General features: G+C 33.4%; 1 protein-coding gene across 1 annotated transcript; it reads right to left on the bottom strand.

Annotated features, from left to right (window-relative positions):
• Nucleotides 1-11,322: 11,322 nt before the first annotated feature.
• LOC143611772 (protein PSK SIMULATOR 1-like) lies at nucleotides 11,323-13,038 on the bottom strand. The gene has a single exon (XM_077085920.1). The coding sequence runs from the start codon at nucleotides 12,892-12,894 to the stop codon at nucleotides 11,509-11,511; it is 1,386 nt and encodes a 461-aa protein (XP_076942035.1). The 5' UTR covers nucleotides 12,895-13,038; the 3' UTR covers nucleotides 11,323-11,508.
• Between the last annotated feature and the right edge of the window lie 243 nt (nucleotides 13,039-13,281).

Here is a 13,281-nt window from a genome sequence, read left to right as displayed (position 1 = left end):
GTGGATATTTGTTTTGATAACAGTCTTTTTTTTTTCTTTATGATTTTTTGTCTTATGAAGTTTGGTGATTTGTTATTTTTAGGATTTTGCTTTCTTTTGATTTTGGTTATGATATAAATTATAGTTGTGAATGATTCTTAACTAGGATCTTGCTTCATTAAAGAGCAATTTTCATGAAAGTTTATAATTATTATTTGTGTTATAAATATATATTATTGTGGTTATCAATACCAAATATAGTTAGGCTTTTTCTTCAAGTTATCTTCTCCTATATATACATATCATTGTATCATATTATATAACACACCTAATCAATGAAATCTTCCATCTTTCTCCCTACATCCATTTGTCATATGTTCAGCTATTAGGCTTGTTTCACAACACGTTATCAGCACGAGTTGCTTTTAGAGTTGGATTGCATCATCGCAAGGTACGTCAGTATTGCCTAATAAACTTATTGTTTTCAAACCTTAATTGTAATTGATAAAATATTAGTTTGCATTAGAGACTTGTTTTTCTATCAAATCTTTCAAAATAATTTATATTATAAGTTATACAAGTTTAGATTAATTCGAGATTAATATTCCACAAATTAAATTTGTGAAGTAATTTCTGTGATTAATTTTCCCTAGAAATTAAAGGGTTTTTTTCGGAATTTAACTTGGCTCACAGAACGTTTGTGTTTTTTCTTAAATTTATTTATTGGTATTGAAAAAATAATCTAAAGTCTTATTTATGTTTCTAGTTTCATCAAACTTAAGAAAAGGGATTTAGTCGTTGACTTGTGATGTTCTTTTATGTTTTATTAAATCCAGTTAAATGAATGATAACTCTTTAGATTTATTAAATTTAAATTTCTATCAAAAGAAAAAAAAAACTTTTAACGAAACTTATTCCGATAAAATTTCATATAAAAAGGTATTTATTATATTCCAAATTGTATGCCAATATTTTTCTTATGCATATATATAGGCAACAACCTATTTTATTAAAAAGATATTGTTGTTTCGTTTTGAGGGTAAGATTATTTTAAGAAGAAAATTTTAATTGATATGAAAACATGAGATTAACATATTTAATATTATTTTTGTTAGAAATATGTTAACATGTATGTTGTTTAAATTAAGTTTTAAGCAACCTTCAAACATATGACTTTGCATATTTATGTTTTATATGTTATTTGTTTTAATATGTGCAAATAATTGGTTTCTAAACGGTCTATCTACACATTAACTTTAAACATATGGTTTGCATATATAATCTTTATTAGGTATAAGATATACTTGTCTTATATGATGATGAATGATGTTTAGAGACATAATAAACTTTACATATATGATTGGTTAAATTAAGTTTTATCCTACTGAGTGTTTATATATAAATTAATATCATCCAAATAGGTAAATTATATACGGGTGTAATTTCCATATACGATACATCATGATTCTTAGTGATATATATTTCATAATTAAATAAGCTTGTTAAATTCTATGGTTATTTTGATAGAAGTTTGTGCTAATCAAAGTGATAATGACTTAAAAGATTTAAGCAAGAATTATAAACATTCGCTTGTTTTGGAAACTATATATGTTGACGAGATTTTATTATATTGATAATCATCGTTTAAATGTACAAAATTTATACATCCTTTATTATGTTTATTGGATTTGTCTATTGATATTGTTTTATGTGACACTCTGGTTGACTAGCTGATTTTGTAATCCCTAAAAAATAATAAAAAAATCAGTTTTTCTTAATTATTTTTCGGGTGTTTGGAAACAAACAATCAACTTCTTAAATAGTATTTTTAATAGAATTTGAATTTATTCTATTTACTTTATAGACAAATAGGGTTTTGTAAATTAACTTATTGTGAGTAATATTTTATATGTTTTCCACAATAACATAATTTATTATTCTAGACAAATTTTATTTCATCACATGAACTTGACAAGGATATTGGTTGATGCAAGTAAAACAAATATATATAATATATTTGTATCCTAGTACATGTGAATGATTTGAGCATTTTTGATATCATAAAGTTTTATTATAACTAGTTTTACATGATATATTAAATCATGTATTGTATGTGTCATATGACTTTGCATAAACCTTGTATTTTATATTCTATTATTTATTTATTTATGTGGATCAACAACTAAACTGAAGTTAGGGTTTATTATTACTCTTATGAAAGAGTATGCATATAGTTTTATGATACCCAATATGTATTCTCCAAGAATCTCATAATTGAATGCCATAGAGTAGTCGTCTCATGAACTTTACATAACACGGTCATGTAATTAGTTCATAATTAACGTTATGTGATGACAAGATTGTTTATAAGAAAATTTTTAGATAAGACAATTCTTATTTGTCACACTTCAATTATGCTCCTAATGTATATTATTTAAGGAACATGAAGTGTTTGAGATGACTTCACATTCATGAGTTTGAGAAAATAAGAAAAACCATGAAATTTTCTGGCTTTACTCCATTCCTAAAGTGAATGTGACTATGTATTGATCGCTTTGATCACGACATAATTGAGAAAATTATATTGATGGCCATGTTAATAATGAGATCGACCATGGGAATTAAGAGTATTCATGTAAATAATGAAATCGAACACAAAAAGTGGTAAATGGATTAATCACATATGAGAACAAAGTATGGAAATACAAATGTGAAATCACATGATCGCTTGAAACGATAATACAATATTCTCTCATGTTTATAGCATTGTATTAAAGAAGCATAATACATATATGATCGTAAACCTGAAGTTTATGGATCATGATTATATAATGGCATGACCGGTTAGACCACACCGAGTCAATGATGTGAAATATAATGAAGAACCATTTGATTCTTCGTGATAATTGAACATGCAAAGTTTGCTCTCAAGGGAAATCAATTATTTACCAACTGAAGGAGGATGTGAATCCCTAGATTTTATGAAATTGAGAAAAGGATACACATATCCTAACATGATACCATTTAGTGTTTTGAAAATCGATGCATCGTCTAAATGGTTATCAAGACCGCAACTTCATGTTTGCATGATCTATGGCTTAGCTAATAAGATAGCAAGCATTATTTCAGATTGGTATATTTACATTTGATTATAATTTTTTTTTTTTGATTCCCAAGTTAATAATGATCATTGGAATAAGTGTTGAACTTAATAACATATTAGGTTCTTACATACATTTTTTTTGTTTAAGACGATTACTCATCGTCTATAATTGGTTGCAAAGGCAATTATCACGAGAGCAAGGGTTCATGTTTGTATATGAATTCATATGATTTTACATGTCTTATAATTAATTCACATCGAGCCAACATTTTATAACATTTACTCCCTACTAAAGTTGGTTTTGGTCAGAACAATATACCTCCCGTCAAATATTTTGGTTGTGTGATATGTAATGAATTAATCCACCACAACACACAATGATGAAACCTTAAAGGAGGTTGAGAATTTATGTTGGGAATGAAACATTGATATACTATTAAATACAGAGCCATTAATGAGAGATGTGTTTACGACTCATTGGTTTTCACTATAAGTGAATTAACATTCCCAACATTAGAGAAAGATATAAAGCAGCTGGAAAATGGGGAGATATAAAGCAATTAGAAAAAGAAATGAGCTAGAATGAATTATCACTGATCCTCAAATAAATGATGTGAACTAAAAGTTCAAAGGATAATTCATTTGAAAAAATTATTGAATCAATTACCAGACAAGTTCACTGACCTAAATAGAGTGACTAATTAAGTCAAATAAATCAACTGATTATGCTCCGATTAATACTAGTGTCTAAGAAGGACGGTCACATATTAGTGATGAGTCTATGGCACGTCTAAAACGTGGTAGACCATTCGATTCCATAGTTGAATTTTCCTTGCAAATTGGAGCAAGTAATCAAAGTGGTCAAGTCGAGGCACGATAAAAGGTCTCTTCAAGAGATATTAGACATGATGGTTCTAGAAGAACCTCAGGTACCTGAAAATAAAGAGTTATTAATAAATTAAATTGTATCATGTCAACAAGATAAATGGAATCGAAATAAAATCAACGTTGTTATAATATAATATAGCGAAATGATGAGGATCAAGATATAAGATCTGCATATGAAAAATAAATTGGCCAAAAAGGAGAGACCAAAAAAGGCGAAGTTAAATTCTCTATATAACGAAAAGTTTGTTGGACCAGCAGTCCATACAACTAAAGTTGTAAAATGTGTTAGATACAAACGGGTATTGTATATGAGTTATGAAAATTCATAAATTGTATAAGACAAAATCGATGGCACAAGAATTTTTGCAAAGACCCATGATTAGTTATGAGGAGACACATTCTCCAATGGTGGAAGCAATAACTTTCTGATAACTAAACAGTCTGGTAATATAAAGAGAGAATTGATATGCGTCCAATAAATATTGTGATTCAGTTGATACTGAAAGTTTACAAGAAAGTTTTTGCACGATTTGAATTAACAAATCATGTAAAGTAAGTTCTCGAGAACACAATGATTTTTGTGTATAGAGTCATATTTGAATATGCTGCGGTTATTGAAAGTTGAACATAACCTAAAGAGTTTCCTGAGGTAGTTGCATACCTGAAAGGTTAACTAATACATCTTAATGATGGAATTCTTGTGCATCAATAAGCATACACATAGAAGAGAATCTATATTATGAGTACAATATCTCAATAAACAAAGAAATGGTACAATATAGATGATATGTGATACAAAATTGATGTTTTTAAATGAGCAAGTTTATGCAGCAAAAATTCTAGAAAAGTGAATACACATGCATAATTTGTCAAGTTGGAAAGAAGTTCATGATGGATTGGTAAATGCATGGATTTATGCTTATTAAGTATGGATTAATCGGATTGAGCTTGATACAAATCAAGAGATATTTTGATAAAGAGGGGGATAAGTTGGATAAATTAACCATACTTTTATCAAAATTTTACTTTTAAAAGTTCATTATAATCACAGTTTATAGTGATGATGTATACATTACCGAGAGAAACTTATGAGCTTTTAAAGAGAAAATTCTTTTGAAAGACTTTGACACGGTGCGATTATTACTCGACTTATAGTTCTAGTATATGTGTAATTATATGTTTATAAATCCTTCAAAGTGCATCTAGAAAATGTGAAGGCATTTTACCATGGACAAATTTAATCCTTTTAGCACATTAAAGGATGTTTAACAATGACTCTATATCATTTCCTATATGAATATGAAATATTATTGGAAATATCATAATGTATATATGCATTATGTCATACTGTTAGCTATATAGGATTATTATTTTCTTGTTTATATTTATCAGCATGTGTCATGCTATGAGACATCCGAATGAGTTAAAACATATATTTCAGGTATGAAAGATATGTGTTTATATTTTACTAACCCATCAAAACAAGTTTGGTTAGTCTTGCTTATGCAGAGAAACACATCAAGGTCATAGTGTTTACCAGATTAAGCAATAGAAGTTTTCATGTGAAGATCATACAACATTATTGAACTTAAAGATTCAAATATCAAGTGACGAAGACGCAAATGATTTACCACAAAAGTTTTGGGTAACTTTCACGGAAGATCGATATATATCATTTTAAAGGATATATAAATCAGGGGGAGACAATACGCGTTGCACTCTTTTTCCCTTAGCTATGGTTTTGTCCCACTGGGTTTTCCTAGCAAGGTTTTTAATGAGGCAACATCTCCAAGCGTATCGAGTTGATAACCAAGGGGGAGTGTTATAAATATATATTATTGTGGTTATCAATACCAAATATAGTTAGGCTTTTTCTCCAAGTTATCTTCTCCTATATATACATATCATTGTATCATATTGTATACCACACCTAATCAATGAAATCTTCCATCTTTCTTTCTACATCTCTTTGTCATATGTTTAGCTATTAGGCTTGTTTCACAATAATTTGAAGTTTATTAACATTAATCAACAGCCATTTTTGTTTAATATGTATCAGTTTGGCTGGGCTCCGGGTTCTGGGCCTGCCCACTACCAGTCCATCTCACTGTGGGCTTGCTTTCTTTTAGGGACCTATTTAAGTATTTATTCCGTATATCAATTTTCACACACACATAAGATATTAGGATTTTATGATTTTAGATTTGCATTATCATCAAATTTATATTTAAGTTTTTATTAAAAATTAACAGCAAAAGAGAGTTGAGTAGCTTACTAGCAGCAATGGAGCAGGTTGTCCGTTGTCGATCACCACGTTACCGACTTTGTAACATACACCGGAATGTTTGCTTCTACGACGAACGATTTCTGGATGCTACATAATTAATAATTAATACATATTTTACAGGTTGATTTCATTTCTTTGTTAAACTTAACTATGTAGCAAGTAAATAAAATGTTACTGGACCATTGTTTTTGTTATTAATTTTTTGGACATTCATTAGTCATTAGTCATTACAGCCTATTTTGACTGGAATAATAATTTTCACTTTTTAAAGTATATTTCATAAACTAACAGTTTGGAAAAAAGTATCAAATTCTATGTTCTTAAAAAATATAAGGAAAACGTGTTTTTTTAATCCATGATAATTATTATTATTAAACAAAACTTATGGAGATACTTCAATCTATTTACCTTAGTTTTTAAAGGAAAAAAAATACATATTTTTTCAGTATCAAGAATCAAGATAGGTTAGATAATAAATTAAATTTTTTTATAATGGTGTGGTACCAATTACCAAATCAACAAGATTTTATTCATCATTATATTAACCATGATGAGGCCCCACTAGACAGGCATGGTGCCATGGCCTGCCTAACAAGCCCATGACTTGGGTTTTGTTCGTTTTGCTGCTAGAAAACTTTAAATAATTTTTTTAACGACTATCACACACCCAATAATAATATTTCTTCTTTGGTGCGACTCGAGCAAGCTCGAGTTATATAAGAATTGAGTTTGAGCCGGACTGGATCATATGTTTTTGAGCTTGGGCTCAAGATGACCGGAGGCGGATTTGACACATAACCAACACTAATCTCTCATCAGATATAGACAAAAAAAAAATGTTGAGTTCATAAAGAACAGTGGACCTAGTATGTTAACACATCGTTGTGGGTGAGAGAAAAACTCCCAAGTTAAGCGTGTGTTGATGGAACTAGCCCCGGAAAGGAATAGAATAATATGTTGGAAACCGATTCAACCTTAAACCGTTTATTATTGATCTAAATACCCGTGCACATAAGTATACGCTATATGTACAAGTTTAAACAATTTCAGGATGAAGATAAAGTTGAAGAAAGAGTAGAAAGTATACATGTGCATAGAGGTGGTCAAAAAAACCGGTCCTCGAACCGGTTTGCCGGTTTAAACCGGAAACTGGTTTTTAAGAAAACCGGTTTTTTGTAAACCGGTTTGACCGGTTTACAAACCGGCGGTTTATATATCGGTTACACAATTTGGAGCCAAAACCGGTTTTATAACCGGTTATAAAAAAACCGGTTTTTTTTAATAACCGGTTATTAAAAAACCGGTTTTTTAATAACCGGTTATTAAAAAAACCGGTTAACCGGTTTTTTTATAAACCGGTTTTTGACCGTTATAAAAAAACCGGTTAACCGGTTAAAAACCGGTTTTTTTCCCGTTGAGTAACGGCCATATAGCCGTTTTTTATACTTTTTGACCGTTTTTTTTTTCCCCATTTTACCCCCACAAACATCTATATATAGCTTAGGTTGGGTATTGGTTAGATCACACTCGATTATACAACTCCAAACGCTCTAAACGTTTATTACATACGCGATTATTTTGTTATCTCACGCTCAATTATACCACATTACCACTCCATACGCTCTTATTTCGTAGTCGATTATCATAGCCTCCCAAAGTGCTGCTTCATCCGTCAACATGGGTGCCTCGAACACGGGAGAAACGGTCGTTCGGGTCATCCCCACGAAACGAAACCAAGATGTTTGGCAACATTTCGACCTATGCGAAATGTCTAACGGTACCCAAAAAGCTCGATGCAAACATTGTTTGAAGTTTTATGGCAAAGATGCAAACTCCACTTTAAAAGCGCATGTACAAAGGCCCTTTTGCAAGGCCTTGAAGGACGAATCGGGAAGTAGTTCGCAGCCGGAGATGACGAATCAAGGAACGGTGTTTACGTACGACCTTGAAGCGGTACGTCAAAAGTTTTCAAACTTTGTGATTCAAAATACACTTCCTTTCAACCACTTCGACAACCCTCAATTCACGGAGATGATGCAAAAGTATGTTCAACCACGCTACCAACACGTAAGTCGTTCGACCCTTAGAAGAGATTGTCTTAAAGCTTGGAAAAACGCTAAATCCGAACTAATTTCATACTTTTCAAACTTACAAACTGGTGTAAACTTAACAACGGATGTGTGGTCGGTACCTAATGGTTCGCCCGACTCATACATTTGTGTGACGGCTCATTGGGTTGACCCCGGGTCGTGGCAAATGATGAAACGAACCGTTGCGTTTCAATTGTTTGATTACCCGCACACGGGTAGAAATATTTTTAAACTCTTGGATAAAGTCATTCGACAATACAAGATTGAACATAAAATCTTTTCAATTTCGTTTGATAACGCGTCCAACAATACGGCCGCGGTTGGCCATTTAAAATTAAAGTATAAACCTATTTGTGATGGAGCGTTTTTTCATAGCCGATGCATTGCACATATTATCAACTTGGCCGTGCAAGATGGGTTAAACGTTATCGAAACGCAAAGAAACAATTTTAAAAGAATGTTACGAGATGTTTTTAGCAACAATAAAACATTTTCAAGATACAGAAAATTTTGTGATGAAGCTAATTGTCAATGGTTGGGGCCCAATTGGGATTGTCCAACAAGATGGAACTCGACTTGTGATATGTTTGAGAAAGCCATCCAACAAAAAGAATCACTAATTGCGTTTCATCAAATAATGTCAAGTAGGGGTAACCGTACGATCCTAGAAACTGGTTATTGATTGAGATCGTTACGGAGGTCCTTCAAATTTTTAAATCTTGCACAACTAGTTTATCCGGGGTTTACTATCCAACAAGCCCCATTGCTTTACCAAAAATTGCTGTCATGTGCACAAAGTTGAGTGAACTTCATTGTAGGGGTGCACCTTATTTTGATATGGGTGTAAAAATGAAAGAAAAATTTAGAAAATATTTTCAACAACTACCCGCTGTTTTGACATGTGCTGCTGCGTTAAACCCTTGCATAAATGTTGGTGGTGTTGAAGCTTTAATAGAAAAAATTTGTGATGAGCTAGAGTTAAACGACGATCAAAACCCCTATTATAACCAAACTTTAAAGAATGCTTTCAACACCACCTTGTCTAACATGTATGATGTTTACCTTACAAAATACGGGTCGTCTTCCCAAATTCATGACTCGTTAAGAGCTGTTGCCCAATCCCAATCCCAAACCGACCTTGAAATGGGGATGTACTACATGATTTGGGAAGACGCCGGTAAACGTCAAAAGGTAAACACCCCAAGCAGTGAACTTGGCAGGTATGGTGGTACCAACTTTGTGAAACACATGACTCCAGATGAATTTAGAAGTCTTGATTTGCTGGCTTGGTGGAGAGGTAAGGAGGATGAGTTTCCGATCCTCGCCGCCATGGCCAAAGATTTACTAACGGTCCAAGCTTCCACGGTAGCTTCGGAGTCTGCTTTTTCTGTTTCTGGCAGGGTTATATCGATTAGGAGGACTCGACTCACTCCACCAGCTGTAGAGATGTCTATTTGCTACAAGGATTACTTGGACTCTTTAGATAGGGCACAACATCAACGCTCACTCGAGGGGGAAATGGACTATGAGGCGGGCTTGTATGAAGACGAGGTCAATCAAGGACACACTCAACCAATGACCGATGAAGAAGCCGCGTACGACGATTACCTAAGGAATAGCTCGGGATCGGGTAGCGAGGAAAATAATGAGTAAGAAACAGCAAGTTGTTAATGTAATCGTGTCTAAGCATTCTTTAATGTTTGTATTTTTGAGTTACGAATATGCGATAACGATTTAATGTTTGTATTTTTAATGTAAAAGCTATAAATGAAAGTTATGTGTTTTTAATCTTCCAAGCAAAGAACCCTAACAACGAAAGCAAAGAATGGAGTCAGTCCGTTTTGCCTTGTAGTTACCGGTTTGCCATGTAAATACCGGTTTGTTTATACTGTGAAAAAATAATGGTTATTTAAAAAAAAAAAAAAAAAAAAAAAACCGGTTAACCGGTTAGACCGGTTATTAAAAAACCGGTTAATAAAAAAACCGGTTTATTAACCGGTTCTAACCGGTTCCTAAACCGGTCCTAACCGGTTTGACCGGTTATGGTTTTCATACACAAAAACCGGTTAATAACCGGTCCGGTTATTAACCGAACCGGTTTTTTTAAAAAAACCGATTTGTGCACCTCTACATGTGCATATGGTTCTCATGGTTTTAAGCACTGTGAATTATCACAACTCTCACGGTTATCACATTCAACCGACAACGTACACGTGTGTTATATGATTCTCGAAGTAGATAAACTATTATTGCTCTCCCATATATCGGTTTTCTTAATCTCAATTATCGTCTTTTAGTCACTGGCGGTCCCAACTAACAAATTAACTGTTAATAGTCCCAACTTTTAACGTATTTGTTTCTAATGGTACGCGACTAACAGAATCCTAACACTGTTAGTTGCAGGTCGCCGGAAGAACGTTTTTGGCCGGAAAACTCACATTATTTTCCCGAAAACTCAACATTTTCGTCCCAAACATCTTGGTAACTTTGTATCAACCCTATACAAACTTTTATTCTAGTAAATGCCCCAATTATTGAGGTCGCCGGAACCCTAGAACCATCGTCGGAATCGGTTGATGGTGCTCAAGCGGTGGTGGTTGGTTGGCGGTGAGTCAATTGGTGGTGGTGTCGGTGGTGTTCGTGTGGTGTTTTCCAGCAAAAAATGTGACTTTTTCAGCCAAAAACATTTTCCGGCGACATATAACTAACGGCTTTCGGATTCCGTTAGTCGCGATCCGTTAGGAATATATACGTTAAAAGTTAGGATCGTCAGCAGCTAATTCATTAATTAGGACCGATAGTAAACAGTTTGAATTAATAAAAACCAATATACCTTCTTACTATTATTACTATTATTATTATTATTATATGTAGATCCGTGTGAAAGCATCTGGGCTGATGAGTCATGTGACTGCTAACTAAACGCCTAAAAGTATCAAAACGACAAAACTACATAATATAATAATATACATATACTATATCAAAACTATAACAAACGTTTACAAAACACCAAGTATTCTAATATACAGATCATCATCATGTTAGTGAGCCAAAACACAAATCTTTCATGATCTAAATTTGGTTCAGCTCAATTAATCTACATACTAATTAATCTATATCATCCAAAATGAATCAAATTCAAAAAAAAAAATCATTTTTCCTTAACTGATATTCTTGTGCACACTTTTGAAATTGTTACAACTTAACAAGGCTTTAGCATTCATTTCTCTTTCAAATCTCCAAATGTAATTCAAACCAACCAAGAGCTCGGTTATCGCCGCCTCGGTCTTCTCTTGATCCGCAAAGAATAATGTTCGCAACAAGAGAACACACGTTTTCGGCATCAGTTTCTGATGCTCAAAACTTCTTTCACTTTGCCATTTCATCATATTATGAGCCAATGGTGACAACCACCCTAATATTTTCCCCAAAGCCGCCTTCCACTCGTTCGCTAGACCCGGATCACTAGCTGAAAACCCGATTCCTTTTAAACGTGACCTTAACGAGGCACGAATGCTATTAGGTAACATTGAATAAATATCGTCACGCGCATCCACACCAAAGAGTTGAGGTGACCTTATCATTTTTTCCGTGACAATGATTAAATTAGCGTAATGTAGAGCGAGTGCAGCCGCGCCTAAAGTCATGGATGCCGGTTTTAATATCTTCGAGTTTATATCGAAAAACCCATGTGACATAATATTTTTTTCTTGATGTTTTGCACTTTTGGCTAGCGGACCCGATACGAAGTTGAACGAATTTAAAGCGTGATCCGACGGGTACACCGTGGCCGAAGCCGAAAGGCTTCTAGGCAGTGAATTAGGGTACCCATGATTAATATTAAACATGAGTTTAATTCTTGAAAGAATTGTGAAAATTGATTTTACTAGTAAAGATGTGACAGTGTCACAACTTTTATTCCATAGAGACTTGTCTTTTAAACATTTAATCTCATGTTTTTGCCAATGTAACTTTTGTTGCAAATCAATAATCTTTTGTTGCTTCAAATTGTAATCACTAATTTTGTGATTCACAACTTTTTTTAAGTTATTTTCGATCACGGTTAATTCTTCGATCGCTTGATGAAGCGCGGAAGTAGCCGTGACATACCGGTCCATCTTCTTATTTCGGGCCTCCATTTCTTTCCAGCCCAAAACCCAATTATGCGGGTCGCGACCAGTATTCGCGAACGTATCTAGTACCGACTCGAAGGACCGCAAATGCGAGTCTTCGCACTTTTTGCTTAGTCGAACGACTGATTTCGACACGGTAACGAGGTTTTCGACCATTTCCGCACACGCTAAGCTTAAAAGAAACGTGTCGTCGGTCGAGACAATTTTTCGGACACCTTCTAAACATATTGACTCGTTGCGAAGACGGGTGATGTTTTTCTCGGAGAGAAGTTGCCACAAGTGGATGAGTTTTGGCATGATACCCGCGACCTCGAAGGCCAAAACGCCGAGCCTAGACCGCTTAACCGGATGAACCGAATCGAAACTATGTGTAATGGAATGCCTGACCTTGTTGAGCCATGTTTCAATGCCCATATTTTGGTTTTTAGATGGTAACACAAAGAAGAGTTTTGATGAAATATTTGAAGACTAAATAATGGGTTTGGTTTGGTTTAAATTTGGTTGGTTGATGAAATGAATGCAATAGTGTTTGAAGTGTGTGATTGAATTTAATTTGAGAGGAGAATATTGGATTATCATGTGAAGTGTGAGGATATGCATTATATTGCCTTTGATTTAAACTTGTGTGTGGGTATGAAAGCCACATGCAATGAGGGGTCAATTTAATTCTTTTTCAAGTCAAAGGAATCATTTCTATTTTTTATACATTTTTTAAATGATTTTAATATTTTTATTCATCTACTCCCTCGTGTCTCTTGGTTGTCATTTTTTGACTTGGTGTGATAACACTATTTTAATAAA

This window comes from Bidens hawaiensis, unplaced genomic scaffold (genome assembly GCF_021521415.1).
Source record: "Bidens hawaiensis isolate Kalapana, Puna unplaced genomic scaffold, B.hawaiensis_p1.1 tig00032198_1, whole genome shotgun sequence".
Lineage (NCBI taxonomy): Eukaryota > Viridiplantae > Streptophyta > Magnoliopsida > Asterales > Asteraceae > Bidens > Bidens hawaiensis.
Note: the sequence above shows the minus strand (reverse complement) of the source record. Positions and strands in the feature narration are given on the sequence as shown.

Bases quoted from the DNA above. Each gene is read 5' to 3' on its own strand.
- LOC143611772 (XM_077085920.1), bottom strand. From the start codon at position 12,894: ATGGGCATTGAAACATGGCTCAACAAGGTCAGGCATTCCATTACACAT.